Here is a 21,978-nt window from a genome sequence, read left to right on the forward strand (position 1 = left end):
GCCTTCAGATGAAGATACAGAATTCTTAGCTTCTCCTGCACCATGCCTGCCTAGATGCTGCCATGTTCCCACTTGATGATAATACACTAAACCTCAAAACCTGTAAGCCAGCCCCAAATATGTTGTCCTTGTAAGAGTTGCCATGGTCATGGTATCTGTTCACAACAGTAAAACTCTAACTAAGACAGTAGCTTATCTAACAGGAATAATTTTGAGTAGTATTCAGATGCTTGATAATGGCATTTGACCACATAAGTTTGGTAGACACGGACAGTCATCTATGTTAGAAAGAGCATCAGACTAAAAATTAGGAAATCCCATTTCCCACTAACCTGCTGTGTAACTGTCTTACTTTTGTACTGTTGTGAAGAGATACCATGACCAAGGCAACTCTTACAAAAGAAGACATTTAATTGGGGGTTTGCTTACAGTGTAAGATGTCAGTCTATTATCATCATGATAGGTACATGTTGGTACAAATGTAGTTGCTAGCTTTACATCTGGTTCCTCAGGCAGACAGGCAGGCAGGTTGGGCCTGGCATGGGCTTCTGCAATCTCAGAGCCAACCCCCAGTGACACACTTCCTCCTCCAAGAGCACACCTCCTAATCATTGTAATCATTTGAAACAGTTCCACTGTCTATGAACTGTTTCAAATGACACAGGAACCTATGAGGGCCATTCATACTCAAACCGGCACAGTGACTGAGTAGTCAGTCCATCAGACTCTGTGAAGTCCATTGTCTTGGACTACTTATATCTCTGTGAATCTACACTGTGTCTTAACTGCCAGGTCCTGTGCTTTGGTGTACTTGAGAGTCTCTTCTACAGTTAGTACTCCGCAGGGCTTACTAAATAGTTCTGTTTGACTAACTGTGATAATAAAGGTGAGCAGCCATTGCCTTAAAAATACTTCCTGTATGTCTAGTACACTTGAATCTCGGACGGTTTCATTCTATTTTTTTAATAAAATAAAACCTTACATATTACAAGCTTAATGTACAAAACATGAAAATCCGTCATTTCTAGCAAAGCTGCTATCTGCCATTTGTCCTACTGACATTTTTTTTCTTATTGGCCTTAAGCATAAATCTGAATAAATTAACTCGACATAAAGGAGACTCATGCTACAACATATGCCCTTTCTCAAACTTAGTTTGTTTTTCTCCTGTAATCTGTCAGTGCTCTACATTAATAAATGTAATATTGACCTTTCCTTTTATATAAACATTCCTTTCCTTTTCCAAAAAAAATGTTCTGCAGTCATTTCTAGAATCAGTGATTGTTACTTGAATTTGAGTGCCTGATTTCGAAAATGAGCAAAGTCTTTAATCTTTGTTTTAAGGAATTCTGATTCTTCTTTCAATATTTCAATGTATTTAAATTCTTTTTGAAATTGTAGTTCCTTGGGTAGATTTTTCTATTTTTTATGTTTTATAATCTAGTCATATTTTGTACTATCATGTAATGTTGTTACATAAAAATATTCAAAAATCTCCCTTTATTCTATGTACTTTTTAAAATTATAATATTTATCTAGTGTTGTGCATTTTAGGTAAGGGCATGCCAGATTTACTCATTCTGCTATCTTGTCGAGATATATAGTCGCTTAGCTGGGCAGTGGTGGCGCTCGTCTTTAATCCCACCAGCACTTGGGAGGCAGAGGCAGGTGGATTTCTGAGTTCGAGGCCAGCCTGGTCTACAGAGTGAGTTCCAGGACAGCCAAGGCTATACAGAGAAACCCTGTCTCAAAAAACAAAACAACAACAACAACAAAAAAAAAAAAAAAAAAAAAAAGAGAGAGAGAGAGAGAGTCAGAGTCAGTCAGTCAGTCAGTCAGTCTCTTTCTTCTGGTAAAAAGCTATAAACCAGTCAAGTTTATTTGGTTTTAGATTTATCTTTATTTTTACCCCATTGGTGATTATTAATAATTAGGGCACCTTCCAGCCCTTAATAACTGAAAGAAATCTAGTTTGCTGATTTCAAAATTAGCTATATTACTATATAAGGAGCATGACTTTCTACAAGATTTTTTTCCTTTGCTTGAACCTAGGCAAACCCACCTCAAGTAGCTCAGAAGCATGCCGCTTCTGTGGGTCCAGGAGTGGAACGGAGCTATCTGCTGTTGGCAGTGTCTGTTCTGATGCAGACTGCCAGGTAGGTATCTAGTTAGAGGCTAGGCCACCCCAGGAAGGAAGAGTATATACATTCTCACAAGGCATTTGGATTGTTTAGTAGGGGTTGTCATTTTGCCTCAGTGCAGTTTTCCTTTGTCACAGCCCAAAGGTGACATTTTGTGGTGCTTGTCCATTTCCATCATTAGTACTTAATTTTGTTCTGGTAACAGCTAAGGTATCTGACCACTTGGGGCTGGCGAGATGGCTCAGTGGCTAACAGCACTTGATACTCTTGCAAAGGACCTGGGCTTGATTCCCAGTACGGGCCTCCATGAGCAAACACAAGCACACATGCATACACATGGACAGTGCAAAGACACACAGCAGGCACACACATATACACATATAATATAAAATATACTTTTGCCCAGAATTCTATTGTCTTTGTTCATTTGTTTGCCTAAAGTAAACTTCTAGTGTCTGAAAAGTTTTGAATCCCAAATATACATGCTGTAGAATGTGCTTGGTATTTCGATTATGAGACATAGGTGAGGATTTGTTTGTTTGGGGTTTGGCCTCTGGTTTTAGAAAGGGTGCTAGTGATTAGGAGATTTTTACATCAGAACTTTATGCTTCATGCCTGTGTATGATGCCAAATCAACTAAAGTCATAGTTCACTTTTTATCAGTGCTGTTCTTTTCTGTTAACTGAAATCCTTTAATTACATTAAAAGAAAAACACTGTTAATCCTAGTTTATATTCAGAGCATAGGAATAATTATTGTTGTTTTATTCTAATAGGTATTTCCTGTAAAGTTGTTTAGAGAAATTAATATAGTTCATCTAACTCTAAGTTTACATGCCTTTTTGATCACTCTGAGACTGCTGTAATTCATCTTCAATAGGAGTATGCTAAGATCGCCTGTAGTAAGACACATCCGTGTGGCCATCCCTGTGGAGGTGTCAGAAACGAAGAGCACTGTTTGCCCTGTCTGCACGGCTGTGATAAGAGTGCTACCACACTGAAACAAGACGCTGACGACATGTGCATGATCTGCTTCACTGAAGCGCTCTCTGCAGCGCCAGCCATTCAGGTGGCCTCAGCTTTGAATGTGCCTAGATTTTAACCGGAGGAGATAGAAACACGTGTCTCAAGTAAAAAGATGATAGGAACTTTCTTTAGATGGCCAAGAAAAAAATGTCCTGTGAACATGTATTCATTAGTATATGCTGAGTAGAAATTCTGTTGCTAATGTTCTGCCTCCCATTCTGCAGGTCCAACCATTGGTGGTTTGTGTGAGCCTAGTTATGAAGTGCTTTGAAGGGAGAAATGATTAGATTATCAAGTAGCTAACCTCTGAATTTCTGAAATACAGAATATGTTGTAGAATATATACCTACTTTGTATGTAGCAATATACTTCAGTATATAATAGAAGTTAGTGCTATATTTGCTAAATAAGTTTGTGACTTTTGACATTTATAATTTCTTTTCTCTATATGTTAGCTAAGTGAAAGTTTCATATTTTCCTGACCTAGCCTACTTTATATATTTAGTTCTTATGTAAGTGGCATCAATACAATGACTAGAAAAAATTAGAGTTGAAAACCTAGTCAATAATGAATGTTTCATGAATAAGTTTTAACAGCCCTGACACGCCTTGGTACTGAAGTGCTTGGTTTTTCTCTTCCCTACGTCATGTAGCTCTCCTACATTGGAGAGTCTCCCCATCACTTCAGTGTGGTCATGACTGCATCTGCTCACTCACGTCCTTGTTTCTCTCTTTAAGTTGGATTGCAGTCATGTATTCCACTTACAGTGCTGTCGGCGAGTTTTGGAAAACAGATGGCTTGGTCCAAGGATAACGTTTGGATTCATATCATGTCCCATTTGCAAGGTGTGGAAAGAACCTGAACTTACTTACTTTTATGTATTTTTGTCTTTGTTTTCATCTCGGATAGTTACCAGCATCTCCTGGCATCCTTCCCTGAGTCTCTATTAGTGTCTGTCCTTGTTATCCACATAGAACCTGAAAACAGTGTTAAGGTCTCTCGAGAGTGCTTGCTGTTGGGTTAGTAGAAGTGTATCCAGTGGTCAAATGTCCTCTTACCTAGACCAGTGGTTCTTAACCTGTGGGTTGTGATCCCTTTGAGGGTCGAATAACCCTGTCAATGGGTCACTTTATACTGTTAAAAATCCGCAGATATTTACATTAAGATTCATAACAGTAGCAAAATTACAATTGTGAAGTAGAAATAAAAATATTTTATTGTTGGGGGTCACATTAAAGGGTCTCAGCATTAGGAAGGTTGAGAAACACCTTTGTGGGTGCAAAGGAACACACGGATTATCACCTAATTGTCAGGTAAAAGCTGGCTAAATTAAAGTAAATATATCATATATGGCATGAGAAATGTTAATTTAAGTAACACTCTGTATTAGTGATCACTATTTCAGACCCACTGATTGTTAATGTCACACAGCCCTGAGGCACTAACAGAAAAAGGACCCTCTGGCACCTGCAGGACTGGTATTCTGCTATCCAATGTGAAATACTGACATTCGGTGCCTGTGGAACAGATGCTTTTAGAACTAATTAACATGAGAACATTTCTCTGGCATCACAACACATCTCTATAAAGTAGTAATGAAAGTGGGGAGCTGCTTAGACAACCTAGAGGATAGTAAACCCGTCATTCAAGAATCGATCAGTCTTCCCCATTATGTCTCTGACTTACTTTGTAGAGTTCTTTCTGTTTTTATTTTTTTTTTTAACCTTTCTGTTTACAGGCAGTTGCAGTAGACTTAATATGAAAAATCTCAGCCCAGTCTTTAGTTACTTAGACTAGTGAATAATAATAAACTATTACAGTATTTTGTTCTCGATTCTCCTGGTGCCAGAGAACAAAGTCATGTGTGCGAGCCTGGAGAAGGCAGAGAAGATGGTATACAGAATATGATCACCTCTTACCTGGCACAACCCCATCTCCAAGGAGCCAAAACACATCCACAACCCACACATGAGGTCATGTGTCATATCGGTAGCAACAAGATAGCCTTTGTTCCAAGAACAGCTAAGACTGAGGAGGATGTATCTCAATCAGAAACTATGAAGTCAAGAAAGGAAATGTTTTGTGCGGTCCTGATTCTCCCATTTTCCTTGCTCTTGGCAAAATGGGAGTTTTTGAGGACTTTGCATTGGTGCTTTGTAGGCATTGAGTTTTCTAACTAGTTATCTCCTATTACAGTGGTTGGCACTTGAATGTACACTAAATGCTTGTTGGAGTCTTTCATAAATGCTTCTGTTAAAAATATACTTTTTATTTCAGAACAAAATAAATCACATAGTATTAAAGGACCTGCTTGATCCAATAAAAGAGCTCTATGAAGATGTCAGAAGAAAAGCCTTAATGAGATTGGAGTATGAAGGTCTGCATAAGAGTGAGGCAATCACAACTCCTGGGGTCAGGTTTTATAATGATCCAGCTGGCTACGCCATGAATAGATATGCATATTATGTTTGCTACAAATGCAGAAAGGTATGCTATGGGGTATACTAAAGTGTTAAGGTCCTGAGATTACCCATATAATTAAGTTGAATAGTATAGTGACATATAATTATTCTTAAACTTTAAGGTAGAAATTAAAAATAAGAAAGCTTGATGAAGTGTTACAAATTGAAGTAATTCAATTAATTGGGAAGAGGGGAATACTTTTTACCTAAACAAACTTTTTCTGAAGTGTGTAGTATTTCCATACAAAGGATATTTCACATCATGAGTGATCTACTGCCTACTACAACTGGTTCTTCCATGGGCTGCCCTAATGCCAGCCTATTGGTCACTCCTGTGTTTTGCCAGCATTCATACTTAAAACGAGTTCTCCTTGTTTATGTAAATGTTCCTCTTTGTTTGGGGTGTTCACCACTGCATTTATGACTTTACCTACCGCTTATACCGTTATGACCTTCCAGATTCTTTGAGGTTTATATACTAGACATTTGAAGTTCTCACAGATAATTCAGTGTTGACATCTGATGTGATATACATCAGCCTTTACTTCCCAGTGTGTAATGCGTGTCTGCAAAATCTGTCTCTGCCTACAGATTTCTGAGTCCTTGCTTCATGATACATCTTGAATAACTCTGTCTTCTTTTGTGACTATAGTATCTTCCTGAACTTTTTCCCTAATAACATACTGAACAACGTACATTTCCCCAAACTAAGCCACAACTGTTCCACCACTGCTGCCCCATGCTGGTACAGGCTACAAACATTATAAATGAACATTGTGCTACTGTTGCAGTAACAGTCACATGCTTAAGAAGCCAAGCCAAGTAGAAGATACAGAAAACTAAAGCAGCTAGAATAAGCAAATTGGCCTGGGATAAACTGGCATACTGGTAAAGCCACATTTAGCTGACATATGAGCATTTATGGACTCTCATCCATCTTTAAAGCCTGACTTTTGTCCTGTTTTTCTAGTACAGATAATAGATGGATATTGACTCACCATGTTTACTCCCAGTTGAGACCTAGCTTTTTGACAGTAGACATACAGAGCATGCAAATTGTCCCAATTTCTTGGCCTCATTTATTTTGTACCCAAACAAGTAAAAATAAATTGGCCATCAAGATAGTTTCGTTCATTCTAGTGCTCATATTGGATATTTAGCTTTTGAATAGAATAGATTTGTAAGTTGAGCAGTATTCCAAATAGAATTTCTAATTTTTTGTTCATTTCCAAAAATGTATGATCAGAAGATGTTTAAATTTACTTTTTTTTTTTTTTTGCTTTCTTGTTAAACTACAAATTTTAATTCTGTTCTAATTTACGCGAGGCATACTTAATTGTGTATAATTGTGACTTAGGAATTGCTATGCACGTTTTAAGCAATAGAAGGGAATATGTTGATTTCAAAATGAATAGTAAGATTTCAAAATGAGAAAAACTCCTAACTTTTCCCAGAAAAAGCATCATTTGTATTTACTACTTGATACCTTATTCCTCATACTTGTTTGAGTATTGTATATTTTCTCATCATTTTCCTTTAACAGCACAATTTTTTAGACTCTCTCCTTCTGAAAGCAAGTCCAAATTCCAGAATTTAAATTATTTTTAAGCCAGGTGTGGTAGTATCCCAGCCCTCAGGAGGCAGAGAGCTACACAAAGGAACCTTGTCTCGTAAAAACAAAATAAATGAATGACTAGCTTGATGTGTGCCCCTGACTCTCCCAGCAGTCATCAGTGTAGACACTGCTTACTTGGCACTGTGAGGGAGTGACGCAGTCACTGCGACCACACTGTGTCCTCCATGCTGTCTCATGAACACATGGTTTCCCCACAGGCATATTTTGGTGGTGAAGCTCGCTGTGATGCCGAAGCTGGCCAAGGAGATGATTACGACCCCAGAGAGCTAATCTGTGGCGCCTGCTCCGATGTGTCTAGGGCTCAGGTAGGCAGAGGGTAGGCACTCGGAAAGTCTCGGCCGGGCCTGCAGAGACGGCGCAGCAGCTACAAGCCAAAGCCGGGCTCACAGCATCCTCACAGCAACTCCCAGCCTTCCATAGCTCCAGCTCTGGGAAATGACAGCCTCCAAAGGCACATTGATATTCACAAACATACAAACACCTACACACAATTAAAAATAATAAAATCAAACCTTTTTAAATTAAATTTAATTTAATTGGTCTTTAAAATAAGACCAGTTCTCCACGATCCCTGCCTCAATACACAGTCTATTCTGATACATATCAGGATTGTGCATGAGTTTCCAGATTCGTTCATGAGTGTTAGTTCTTTTTAATATTTTCATTCTATAGTTGTCATTCATGAAGTGATGAAATGTTTGCTTATTTCATTTATGAACCTGCGCTCAAACTTTTAGGCTTTCCCATCATTAATGAAACTTTCACAGTACACCTATGGAATTGGTAGATAGTAAAATATTAGCGAGCAACTTTCTAGCCCAATAAAACATTTATGAGGAAATGTGTTATGATTAATAAGTTTGCTTATTAATCAGATAGATTGCGTGGGAGACTAAACGTGAACTTGAGGCTTTGATTAGATCTTTTGGACCACATGTTTACTCGTTAATCTTTTAACCTATACACTGCATTTTCAATCAGCTTTCAAAGCTGTGCTCTCAATATATTGATGAATAAGCTACACGCTTCTTAAATTCACTATCATAAGTATGGTTGAAATAGCTCACTCTAATCTTGTGTTTTCCTTGTCTTTGGTTATAGATGTGTCCCAAGCATGGAACAGACTTTCTAGAATACAAATGTCGCTACTGCTGTTCAGTGGCTGTCTTCTTCTGTTTTGGAACAACACATTTCTGTAATGCTTGTCATGATGATTTTCAGAGGATGACCAGCATCCCTAAGGAAGAACTCCCACACTGTCCTGCAGGTATGTCTTCAATGTTTTAAGCCCACAGTAATCTATATACTAATGAGTTTTAGAGATGGCGAACTCTGTTTCTCTCTAGTGTCAGGTTAAGGGTCCTGAATAAGACAAGAAAGTGAGGTTGTGTGTTAGGAGCTCTACTGAGACATCTCCTGAGGAAGCAAAGGAAAAGCAAGCCATGTGATGTTTAAGGTCTTAATTCCATAAACTCTTGGCAGAATCATGGGAAAGGATTGTGTTTAATTCTTGGGTGGGGAGAGGAGACAACTTAACTGTGGTGCCTTGCATATGCTAGCAAATACCATACCACTAAACACCGTCTTTGTAGTTTTGATTTGATGACAAGGTCTCACTAAGTTACCCAGGCTAGCCTAAACTCACTCTGTAGCCCAGGCAGAGGCCCCAAACCTGTAGTCCTTCTGCCCCAGACTATGACTGGTTGGGATTATAGGCCTTTCCATTAGGCCCAGCTTGTGATGTTTTGGCACTTCTGCGGTTCCATAAAATATGAAGAAGATTTGATACAGAATACCTAGGAGGTGGCAGGAGAGTTAGAACTAGAAAGCTAAGGAAATTTTAAAAATCCACCAAAAATACAAAGGAAACCACTGTCCATGGAGATCAGGGGGGAAAAAAAAACCCACAAAATCCAGGAGTCTGAAAAAAAAAAAAAAAAATGTCAGATGTCAAGAACCTTAGGGTCACAGGGAAGGGAATACCAGGGTATACCAGGCTAGAGTGACAGGTGGGGAGAGAGACATGAGATTGGAAGAGGAGTTGTATGTGAGCTGTGTATGGTTACTGTAAATACACGTACACATGTGATAGATACAGCTTTGTTCGCGCTCTGAAGTGCATCCTCCTACCTATGGCTTGTTAGAGTACAAATGGGAGGTCCCCTCAACAGGGCAGTAGCCTCACCCCTCACAGTCACCAGCCTGCTGTCCTCACCCACTCACCAATAGACTACAAGAGGGCAAAAGGCTCACTACAGCAGTTATATAATAGTAAAATGTAAATGACACTAGCATCTAACAAGGGAGTGGCTAATATTACTAAATGCTGTCAATTAGCATTTTAAAATGATAGGAGGAGGAGACAAATCATGGTATCTCTTTGTACTAGAGAGTGTAAAGCCTAAGACATAGCATAGGTGATAAACACAAAGTTCAGTTCAATACTTGCACTGTGCTGCCTTTTGGAAGAAAGGGAAAAGTAGAGATATATACTCATCTATATGTGCATCAGTAAATATTACAAATAAACAAGAAACAAGCAAAATTCAATTGATACACTATTGAGAACTGGGGCAAAATTTTAGAGATGGGAGGAAAAACAGGTAACTCAAGGAATCCTGAACATTGTGGCTTAAGTCACATGCTATATGTTGCCATTTGTTTGTGTCAAATAAAAATTGTTATGCGGTCTGTCTGTATTCAATCCCTCTTTAGTTGGTAGCAGACTGTGAAAGAAGCAAATGGAGAATGCCATGAGCGAGCAGGGTGTTGGGGTGGCTGTCAGCAAGAGAAGAGCCATGGGGGTGGGGGTGGGGGCGCTAAAGGCAGCAAATGCAGAAGACCAGAGACTATCAGAGATGATCTTAGCTTGGAGAAAGGAGAGCACTCAGCATAAGTTGTAGGTCAAGGTCTGGAAATAAACAGGAACCAGGATAAAGTCCATCAGGCTTCCAGGCCTTATGACATGGGAGGAGCCTGGGGACAGCCACCTTCCAGTTGAAAATTTAAAAGGCAAACAGTGTCATCAGGGAAAACCCAAGTCTTGCTAATAAAGGAAATTGTGTTTTCTTAAAACAAAAATGCTAAAAATGATGAAGTTTGCAAAGAACTAAGTGTTGCAAAGGATGAAATTGTGGAGTTAGCCGATGAGTGGTCAGGCCGAGGCAGCTGTGGAGATCAGCCTAGATGAGTGGTCAGGCTGAGGCAAGACTTCCATTGCATGCAGGTGACTGAGTCAGACTACAAAGAGGATTTGTCCTTATACAACTGTGACTCCCAGGAGTGAGTGAGGATGAGTCTGTGAGTGTTAAGTACTGCTGGTTAACATTAACACACAGCTATATTGTGCTATTAGCATATCATTTAAATATTTAAACTGAAAAGGTCAGGTTTTGCTTTTACATTTATATAAGCCGACTTGATTTCAAACCTGTCCTTCCCAGTGTTTCTTTCCAGATTACTACAGTCCATTATTGTAACGTTCATGCTTTAAACTCCTCTTGACTTTGCTTCAGATACTTAACAAATGGCATTATCAGTCTTCCCATTCTAATTAAGTTTGATTTTACTTGTAAAAAAAAAAAAAAACCCTTACAAAAATCTGTTATTTCAATGCATAATAATTATCTGCTAGATTAAGGTTAGAGATTTTTGTGACTGATACTGATCGTTGTGCCTTAAAACTTTGTAAAGCTCAGTGATCCTCTGGGTAGGATGTTACGGATCTGGGCCGTTTCACTTCCTGTTATCTGATGTACATACATACATGTGTCCATAATGCCAAAGCTTGCATAGTGAACATATTTGTGCTAAGAAGAAAATTGTCACTTCCTGTTATCTGATGTACATACATACATGTGTCCATAATGCCAAAGCTTGCATAGTGAACATATTTGTGCTAAGAAGAAAATTGTTCTTTTTAGTTTGTTAATTCATAGACATGTTATTTCTTTGAATAACTTGATTTTTATTCACATGACATTTATGTGCATATTTTAAAATTACATTTCTTTACCTCCTTCAAAATGTATATAGGTCCCAAAGGCAAGCAGCTAGAAGGAACTGAATGTCCACTCCACGTTGTTCATCCACCCACGGGGGAAGAGTTTGCTCTTGGGTGTGGAGTGTGCAGAAATGCTCACACATTTTAGAACTTTCAGATCTTTTGTCTACAGAGAGGATAGTTGCCTTCATCCACTGGGAGGATGCAGTGAACTTTAAACTCTGCTCAGGATAAGAACGGGACCATTTTTCATTCTGAAAATGAACCATTTACAGTGGAGGAATGATGCCAAATACCGTGTACATAATTCTTGCTACGAACATTTCCCCATTATTTTGGTTTATCTTCTTTGAACCAAGACATCAAACTTGTGAGGTGTTTGCATGTGGCCATTGCCGTCACTGGCCTGTTAAGCATTGGACATTTATAGATAATTGATATGAAAGGATCTCCATACTCATGAACTAAGAATGATGCTGGCTTTCAAGCAAAAAAAAAAAATAATAATCACTGTTTATTGTATACTGCCTTTTTGTAATCCTGTACAATTGCATCACGAGTGGGTATAAAAAGAGGAATATTCTGGCTTCTTTCCTAGACTGTTATTTAAAAAAAAAAAATTGTGTTAGTAAGGCCTATAAATATAATAAGTATCGGACTGTATATAAAGCTATCAATGTTTGTCCTGTATAAGAATTACTAAATTACAAAAGCAGTTTCATTTAAACTTCTCGGTTAAGTTTGAGCCTGAAATTTTAATGAAGTGCAATACTGAGTGTGCCTCATTATCTTGCAGCTGTAAACATATTGGAATGTACATGTCAATAAAGCCACTGTACATTTTTATACAGTGATAAAGTCTAATATTTGTGTAAAGTATTTTTTGAAAAACAATTTAAACAACTTACAAAGCCTAAAACCCAGTTATAACACACTCATAACTTTATTGTTTGGGAAAATAAAAATGTCAGTAAAGCACACTGGTGGGATCTTAAACACAAGGTAGAAAATCATGAAAATAAATGTCTGAAGCTACATTTTCTCATAGACACGTATGCCAAAGACAGAGAGAAGCACTTAGGAAATGTGTGTCCATCAGTCTTAGCCAGAATTCTGCCTTTTGCATAATTTATCAATGTAAGTGCACTGGTTTGTAACTTCTCCAGACTCCGACATATGCGGATGTGCTTTCCATTTATTTGTTACCTATTTATTTTGCTGGTATTTATTTGGCTGGTTAGATTTTTTTTCCCCGTTTTGGTTGTGACACTATTAAATCTTACATTTGTGTATTTCATGATACTGAGGAAAGATTTGGCCTATATTTTTAAGATTTTTCATTGTTGGAAATACAGAAATCAGTTTGCTAACATAAATTATTAACAAACCTAATGGCCTTGGTTTATGTTAAGCAATTGGGAAGAGTTTAAGACAACCTTGGGAGCCAGGAAGAAGCTCAATCAGTAGGTGCTTCCCGTGCACATTAGGATGGAAGTCTTGTTCCCCAGAATACACTTCTAAAAAAAAGCTATGTGTAAGTAGTTCAACCTTGTAATCTGAGCTCCTGGGACTTGGAGACGTGAATCCCCACAACTTGGTGACTAACCAGTGAGAGACCTTGTCTTAAAAGAAAGGCAAGTTAGCTGGTTCCTGAGCCCAAAGGTTCACCTGAGCCTGCACATACCTGCAGACAAATGAGAACATGAGTGGAAGCCATAGGGAGGGAAAGGACAGCACCAGAAGAGAAGAAATGGGGCTCACCCACTCTGCACAGGTCCCTTGGCTCCATCCTTAGCACCCCATAAAGAAGACGTGGTCGGCACAACTTTAATACAGCACTCTGGAAGCAGAGATAGGAGACCATCCTAGGCTACAGAGCAATTTTGAAGCCATCTTGGTATGGATGAAATTCTGTAGAGAGAATCTCTTATACTGTATGGAAGCATCACTTGTGAATAAAATGTTGGCCATTTACCTTAGGCAGGAAATAGGAAGTACCAGTGCAGAGAGGGAATCCTGGGAATAAAGTCAGGCAGGAAGGAATTCTCGGCCCAGGCACAGAAGAAGACAGTTGTATGAAACTGAGGACCAGGTAACCAGTCATGTGGCATGACTTACAATAAAACAAGCAGATAATTAAGATATAAGCTAGTCGGAGAACAGAGCCAAAGCTATTGGACTAAGCATTTATTCATATATAAGAGGTGTCAGAGTCGTTATTTCTGGGAACAATGTAGACAGTGGAAAAACATTCTGCCCTCAAAATGAATTTTTAATAAAAATTATGTGTATATATGTGATATCATTTCTGAACAGAGATAACTAACAACTATTTTATACAATTCTTTAATAAATTTCATTAAAACATCCAAGCCAAAAGCTTCAAAATTCATGAAAAATCATTACTAGTTTGAATTTTTTTTTTTTTTTTTGGTTATGAGATCATAACTAAAGCCATGGTGCTGTATTTTAAAAAATGACATTTCAAGAAATAGAGTTGGACTTCTCAGTGGAGACTCAGCAGAGTGCTACCGACCACAGGTGCCAGCCCACACTGCTATACCCAGCAAAAATTTCAGTCACCATAGATGAAGAAAATTAGACATTCCATGATAAAGCCAAATTTAAACAAAATATGTTTATATATCCAGGCCTACAGAAGGTGCTTGAAGGAAAGCTGCAACCTAAGGAGGTTAACTACACCCATGAAAACACAGGAGATAATCTCACACCAGCAAAATCAAAAGGGAGGTACACACACACACACACTCGCACACACCACCATTACCAACAATAACAACAAAATAACAGACATCAACAATCACTGATGTAGAAATTGTAGTATCTGACAAAATAGACTTCAAATAAAAACTAATCAGAAGAGATAGAAAAGGACACTACATATTCATCAAAGTAAAAAATTAACAAGAGGACATTGCATCCATTAACGTCTATGCCCAGAACACAAGAGCACCCAGTTTGTAAGAGAAACACGTTACTACTGCTTAACTCACACATTGACCCTCACACACTGATAGTGGTAGACTTCAATATGCCACTCTCACCAACAACCAAGTCTTCTGGACAAAAACTAAACAGAAATGCTGGAGCTAACAATGCTATAAACTAAGTTGACCTAACAGATATCTATGGAACATTTCACCCAAACACAAAAGCATATACCTTCTTGTTAGAATCTCAGGACACTTTCTCAAAGTGGACCACATACTCAGACACAAAGTATCAAAAGATACAAGAAAATTGAAATAACTCTCTGCATCCTATCAGAGCAAAACAGATTAAACCTAGAATATTCACAACAGAAACACAGAAAGCCTACAGATTTATGGAAACTGGATAGCTCTGTACTGAATGAAAAATGAACCAAGACAGATTAAAAGAAAAAAAAAAAAAGACTTTCTAGAATTGAATGAAAAGGAAGACACAATATACCCCAACATGGGACACAATGAGTGGCGTTAAGTACTGAGTGACTACATAAAAAATTGGAGAGATCTCATAGTAGCAACTTAGCAGCACACCTGAAAGCTCTACAACAAACAGAAGTAAGCACAAAGAAGTAGACGATAAGAAACAAACTGAGGGCTGACATCAGAACAGGAACAAGGAGAACAGTTACAAAGAATCCGTGAAACAAAGATTTGTGTGAAACATTTTTCTTTGAGAAAATCGACAAGATAGACAAATCTTTATCCAAATTAACTAAAAGATGGAGAGAAAATATCCAAATTAGCAAAATGAGAAACAAAAATGGGACATAACAGACACCTAGGAAATGGTACAATCCATAGACTCAGATTAGGCTTAAACGACAGGAGTGGGCTCTTGTTGGAGTGGGGGTGGGAGATGCATGAATAGATTTTCTGGGTAGGCTGGTGGCAAGTGGGTCAATAGAGAGCAGGAGAATATAGGGTTCTGGAAAGGAACAAGAAGAGAGTGCTGGAATTAATGGGCATTTGAGGGATGATATGGAAGCTTAGTACAGTGGAAACTAAAGTTGATCCAAATGAATTCTCATAACAATGGGAAAGACAGAGTCCCAACTGGCCATCCATCTCCTGTCACCAAAGGAAACTTCCAGTACCAGGACTGCATTGCATTCAGTTGGCCATAGAAATCTCATGGAAATCCCCAAACAAACCCAACTGTTGCTAAGACAATGGGTTGCTCTCTGAAAAGTGTCCCATTGCTGAGGATAACACTCACAGAACTCATTGTTCTGTGAGTCATTGTCAAACCTGGTGCCTACATGGAGTCTCCATTCCTACCATATGGTATCTTTCATGTGGGAAGATACTCTGCAGGCTCCCAGAAGCCAATCCAGCCACAAAATCTTTGACCTACATACAAGATGTGCTACGGCAATGCTAGCACAGAACTTGTAGGAGTAGCCAACTAATGCCTGATTTGACCTAAGGCCCACTCCATGGGACAGTACCTGACATGTCTTAAATGACCAAGAGCCAGAGACTAGATAGACAAGACACCCAGGGTAAAACCAAACACTACTGGTCAAAAAACAAAAACCCTCCTAATGATACTTTGTTATACTCATAGATAAGTGTCTTCTCTCCCCTCAGGGACCAGGGAACCCTGCAAAAAGAAGAGGCAGAAAGAGTGTAAGAGCCAGAGGGGATGGGGAACACCAGAAGGTAGCCTTCTAAATCAGTTGATCAGGCCACATAAGAACTCACAAAGAACTGAAGCAACGAGCCCATGGCCTTCACTGTTCTGAACCAGATCCTCTGTTACAGATTTCAGGTTGGTATTTTTATGGGACTCCTGTGTGTGTGAATGAGGTCTCCGATTCTTGTGCCTGCTCTTGGTGCCCTTTCCCTTCTTTTGGGTTGCCCTTTCCAGCCTTAATGTGATGTTTATTTGGTTTTTAATATTACTATGTTTTATTTTGTCATGTTTGACTGTTAACTCCTAGAAGCCTGCTTATTTCTTACGAGAGACAAAAAGGGAGTGGATACAGAGGGGAGGGGGTGGGGAGGAACTGGGGCCAGTAGAGCGAGGGGAAAGTGTAATCTGGGTATATTGTATGAGAAAAAAAGAAAAATCTATTTTCAACAAACGGAAAATATTAAGAGGATGAGGAAGAAGAGGAAGAGGTGATGGTGGTCAAGAGATGTGGAATGTGGAAGCTTCAGTGTTGACTACAACAGTGAGTCGTCTCACAGCGTGTGCAGGCTCAGGGCTGACTGATATGTTTCCCTGATACGTTTCTAACATGGGACACGCGTAGGTACAAGGATGAATTCACCCCCAGAAAAAACAGGAGATTATGGTGAGGCCACTGAAAATATGTAACTGACAATCCTGGAATTGAAAGGAACCTGAAGGATACACATAAGTAAGAGGCTTCCTTTACCCCTGAGACATACAGTACAGACTCTGGGAGCCATTGACTTTGCTGGCTTGACAGCTCAACTACAGTTTTTAAACTGCAGTGGAAAAATAAGTATTACGGTTTGCTTGTTATCATGACACAATGTAAAATTGTCTGGGAAGAGTCTCATTGCACAGCAGAGGCAGGACAGTCAGACTTAGTCTAGATTAGATTGGGCTGTGGAGGACTATTATGATTGAATCAGTTGATGTGGGAAGACCACTCCACAGTGGCATCATTCCCTAGGAAGAGAATCCTGAACTGTATAGAGAAAGCTAATTGAGCCTTACTCTCTTCTTCTGACTATAGGTGTAATATGACCTGTTGTCTAGAGCTCCTGCTTTGTGGCTTCCCTGCCATGATGAATTTTAACCTGGATCTGTGGGCTACATAAGCCATTTTTCCCTCAACTTGCTCCTCCATTAGGGACCCCATGGTCAGCCAATGGTTCTGCCCATGTTATCTGATGAAACATTAGCAGTACTTCATTAATTGCCAACTTGGTGTTTACTAATTTGCTTTTTTCTTAGATCTTCATTTTCTGCCTCTCTTCCCACCCAATTTGTTACCATGTTTTACCTGGTTGAAGTCACATGCTCCATGTGATGACAAGACATTACAACCAATCTCCTAAGAACTGCCAAGAGTGGGATGGGATGGCACGACACTTGAGGGAAGTCCTGACTCTTCTAAGTCCTTCTGTGCCCTGCTTGCCTGTGACCTTGAGTCAGCCACTTACCTTAACTAGTTTTTAATCTATTTTTTTTCATAATAAGAATACCAAACCCAAATCAAATATTTATAAAAGTGATTTAATTCCACAATAAAACATTTGGGAGGTGAGTGCACAGATAAGAACTTTTACTTAATACTAATTTCTAAGTTTGGAATTTTATTTACCACCAACTTCAGGCAAGTTAACTGTCTCATTCTGCTGTTTAAAGAAACGAGCACATTCGATTTCTACAATAGTGTGCTAGGGAAAATAAATCTAGTTTGAAGATCTAGAGTTTCCTGTCCCTAAAGCCCAAGCCTGTTCTGCTATGATGCTACCACTGCGGTATCACGGTTAAGACAGTAACTGGACACTGGTAATATGGACCAAGTTGCAAGAGGACGGGGCTATTATTTTTTTCCAGTAGTTGTCAGATTAGTGGGAGGGCTGCTTCTGGGGTGGAATCTAGGTCTATGGCAGCCTCTAGGGAGAAGCATGGGTGACATGTTCCTGCTTCTGATTGAGAAAAAGCCACCAGGCTTTTCGTCCAGGGAAACCTAGCAATAGTCCAGACCTAGCCATTTCTAGCAAGTATGTTGTGATCAACAATACCTTAGAAAACCAACTAAAGTAATAAAAAAATCACTTCTACAGGAAGTCTCAATGAAGAGAAATTATGAGATAAAAGCCAAGGGCTGGAGAGATGATTCAGTGGGAATCGTACCTGCTGAGCAATCATGGGTACCTGACTTCTGATTCCCAGAGCCTCCACAGAAGCCAGACACATTAACTAACGTCAACAGAAACCTGCAATCCCAGTGTTCCTAGGATGATGGAAGAGGTGGAGGCAAGAGAATGCTGGGAACCATACCTTGCCTGGTGTCCACAACAGTAACCATGAGACCCTGCCTCAAACAACAAAGATGGCAAGATGCTGACACGCAAGTGCCGGCCTTCCCTGTCTTCCACAAGTGTTCTACGATATACATGCACTGTGATCACACACACGAAAACACACACACATCATACAAAGAAAAAAACAGAGCCATTGAGATAACTCAGCGAGTAGAAACACTGTCACCAAGCCTGACAGCCTGCTCCATCTAAGGACAGGCATAGAACAACGCAAGAGAAACAATTCCTGCAAGTTGCCCTTTGACTTCCACAGGTACACAGTTCACGGGCACTCCAAGGTAGGACCCTGAGCCAGAAAGCCAACAATAAATATACATAAAAGCTGAGATCAAACCCAAGTTATCATCAGTGTCCAATCAGTAACCACGGATTCGGAGAGTCACTTCTACAACCAGTTTCTCAGCTACAGCTTCTGTAACAACATGCCCTACATTTTCTCAAAATAAGCAAATTCAGGTAGGGTCCTGAAGAAACTGGTTAAGTTTTAAAAAGCAAAAGAGAGAGATCATGTCGGAGACCTTTTAAGAAGAACGAAGGCATTAGTATTCCTCAGAAGTGCATGTAAAGTATCCGGCTTCGTTGATTCCTGTAATAAATATTTGAGTACCTGCTCCATCCAGGTCGGCACTTGACAACACACTCTGATGAGGGCAGGGCTATGTTCTCAGTTGCTTAGTAACCCTGACTTCCTCTCAAGCACTTGAATGGACTGTGTGACTTAATAGGAGCGTGGAATTGTGCTAAGCTCTGGGAATGAGACATACACAGAACACAAACACAAAAGCTGCAGGTATGGTTTAATGAGATAAATCATTTATCAATGGCTCACAGTAGCTAACCTTTGTGCTAAGGCAGGACCCAGGCATCATCGAATAATGCCCTCCCCAGTGTTGCCACTCTTCATCTTTGGAATGCATAGCTTGCAAATGGAAGGATATAGACTTTGAAATGAGGTTAGGGTGGATTAGCCAGTGTGATCAATGTCGTCAGAAGGGTCCCAGTTGGGGAAAGAAGAAGAAGCAACCAGGTTCTGTCAGGGAAATACAAGGGTGAGGAGAGGGTAAGGAGAGAAGGAGGGAGAATGCACACACAGGGCTTGGTGAAGATCCACTGTTGGCCTTAAAGATGGAAGAACAAGTCAGGCATGAAAAACCTAGACACCCTGGAAAAGCAACTGAACAGGTTTCCGTCTCCAGCTGACACCTTGATTTTAGCCTGTTTTGGGTATCTCATTTCCAGAATTGCACAAATACTTTTTTTTTCCTTTTTATTATTTTAAGCCACTAAGCCTCTGGTAACTTTACAATGGGCTTCAGGTCTCAAGTCATGTTTTGGGCTTCCCCAAACCTGTGAACTAGTTAGTAACCCTTTACCAGCTGAGTCTCCCAGGGAAAAACAGAAAATAGCCTGATGATTTTTGGGGGGCTTTTTTTGTATTGCTTACATGTAGAAATAATACATTGGATGTATTGGATTAGGTAAAGTAAATAAAACAGATTGTGTTCCCTTTCTGTTGGGCTATGCATGTGAGAGCAGGTGCCCTCCAGTCCTCTGGAGCTGGAACAGTCAGTCGGCAGTTGTGAGTGGCCCACTGTGGGTGGCGGAAACTCAAGTGTCCAACTGACCAATGAGCCACCTCTCCTGCCCTTCTTTACCTTAGTGTGTGTGTGTGTGTGTGTGTGTGTGTGTGTGTGTGTCCCTTATGTCCTCCAGATGAGGTCAGGAGGCCAGGGGGAGTTAGTTCTCTACATTCACCTTGGTTTCCAGAGATAAAACTCAGGTCAACAGGTTGGACAGCTGATCCATGTCACCAGCTGACCTTTAACTTTTAATGTGCTGCTATGAACCTAAATCGCACGTGTACCTTGAAGATTCCTAATGAACAGTGTTCTCCTAGACTCTCAGTCTCAATAGTTTTTCTCATTCCTCATTGACGTTTTAAAATAAATTCATTAACTAATACAGGAAAAGGTATAATGTGATATTTCGATTAGCGTATTCTTTTAAAATGTTTAATATTTAAGTTAACTTAATGTGTAACTGTCTGCCTGCACGTATGTCCATGCTCCACTTTCAAGAGGCCATCAGATCTCCTGGGACTGGAGTCGTGAACCACCCTGTGAGTGCTGGGATCCTCTACAGAAGCACCAAGCGCTCTTACAGGCGGAGCAGCTTTGAAGCCCCTTCAGTTCATGTATACAACATTTAATGTTTAAATCAGGCTAATCATTCCAATTCCTCAAACATATTTGTTTTTCTGGTTAAAAACATTAAAACTCCTTCTAGTTTGTTTAAATGTACAATATATTATGTATGGTCTTAAGTGTGTGACAGAACCTGTTCTCAGGACAACTTTTTTTTAAAGAAGAAGAAAAACAGGAGGAGGAAGAGGAGGAGAAAGAGGAAGAAGAGGAAGAATAGGAAGAAGAGGAGGAGGAGGAGGAAATAGTAGATACTTTGGGTTGGAGAGACAGCTTAGCAGTTACTTCAGAGTGCTTGCTGTTCTTCCAGCTGGTCGGAGCTCAGTTCGCATCGCTCAGGATGAGTGGCTCACACCTGCCTGTATGTAACTTCAGCTCCAGAAAATCCAACATCCATTCCAGACAGGCACTGCACTCATGTGCCAAACATACACACACACACCAAAATAAAATGCAAGCTTATAAATTTAATATTAAATTAAAAACAAATACATAAAAGCACCTTAAAGTTCAGGGTGTTTTTGCTGGGTGTGGTGGCACATTTCTTCAAACTCAGCACTGGGCGGGCAGAGGCTGGTGAGTTCCAAGCCAGACAGGGTTACAAAATGAAACTCAGTATTAAAGAAAAGGGAGGAGAAGAGTAGGAGACAGAAGAGAGAGGAGGTTGGAAGGAGAGGAGGAGATATTTACTTGGGAAAAATAACACAGAAAAAGCAGAAGTCACAGTATACAGCTAATAACCTTAAGAGATTCTGTGAACTTTTCTTATTTTAAGAAAATTCAGTATCTCCAAGTCCAAACTTTTGAAAAACAAGTCAAATACGTAGCATTTAAAAGACGCCTTGACTTACAAAACGCTCCACCAGGGGTCTTCTTTTAATTAGCCATCTGCTTCTTTACACTTCTTTACACTACGTGTTTCTGAAAAGAATTCTCCGATTTCGGGGTTCTATTTCATAAGTAAATAGTGGTTTTGAAAAAGTTATGACTCATTAAAAAATAGCCTTGGAAAAATGGAAATGCAAATACTGTCTTAAAGAAACCTGTGGTGATCGTAACATAAACCACGTAGATTTTTTTTTTTTCCCAGTGTGCAGACAAGCAGCCTCCGAGGCACCCTTGGCCGCGCCCTCCTCGCGGAGGTGGGTCGCTGTCAGCTGATGTTTACGTCCGGTAAGGGTGGGTCAGGCTCTGCAGACACTCCCCCGTCTTCCCTGTCCGCTCCTCCGCCCTAAACTTTCCGGTTTTAACCCCGGGAAAGACCAGTCGCGTCTGCTTAACTCCAACCCGCCCACATTCCGCCCCTAAAACAAACTTCTCCAGGGACCGTCCCCAAGGCTGGAGCTGCCTCGGCCGCGCGCCCGCCCAGCCCCCCCCCTCGGCCGCGCGCCCGCCCCCTCGGGCGGAGACGCGCAGGGGCAAGCGCGCGGCCGCGAGCCCCGGGCGCCATTTTGGATTCTGTAACT

General features: G+C 40.0%; 1 protein-coding gene across 14 annotated transcripts in view; it reads left to right on the plus strand.

Annotated features, from left to right (window-relative positions):
* Mycbp2 (MYC binding protein 2) overlaps positions 1-12,132 on the plus strand; it is a 222,594-nt gene extending 210,462 nt beyond the window's left edge. For all 14 annotated transcript variants that reach the window (XM_076930602.1, XM_076930603.1, XM_076930607.1 and 11 more), the window contains 7 exons: positions 2,053-2,156; positions 3,021-3,209; positions 3,905-4,012; positions 5,445-5,654; positions 7,463-7,570; positions 8,367-8,532; positions 11,301-12,132. In XM_076930602.1, the coding sequence (XP_076786717.1) occupies positions 2,053-2,156; positions 3,021-3,209; positions 3,905-4,012; positions 5,445-5,654; positions 7,463-7,570; positions 8,367-8,532; positions 11,301-11,416 (1,001 nt within the window). In that variant the 3' untranslated portion in view covers positions 11,417-12,132. The remainder of the gene's footprint in view (positions 1-2,052; positions 2,157-3,020; positions 3,210-3,904; positions 4,013-5,444; positions 5,655-7,462; positions 7,571-8,366; positions 8,533-11,300) is intronic.
* The last annotated feature ends 9,846 nt before the right edge of the window (positions 12,133-21,978 follow it).

The sequence above is a fragment of the Arvicanthis niloticus genome, chromosome 3 (assembly GCF_011762505.2).
Source record: "Arvicanthis niloticus isolate mArvNil1 chromosome 3, mArvNil1.pat.X, whole genome shotgun sequence".
NCBI classification, from domain to species: Eukaryota; Metazoa; Chordata; class Mammalia; order Rodentia; family Muridae; genus Arvicanthis; species Arvicanthis niloticus.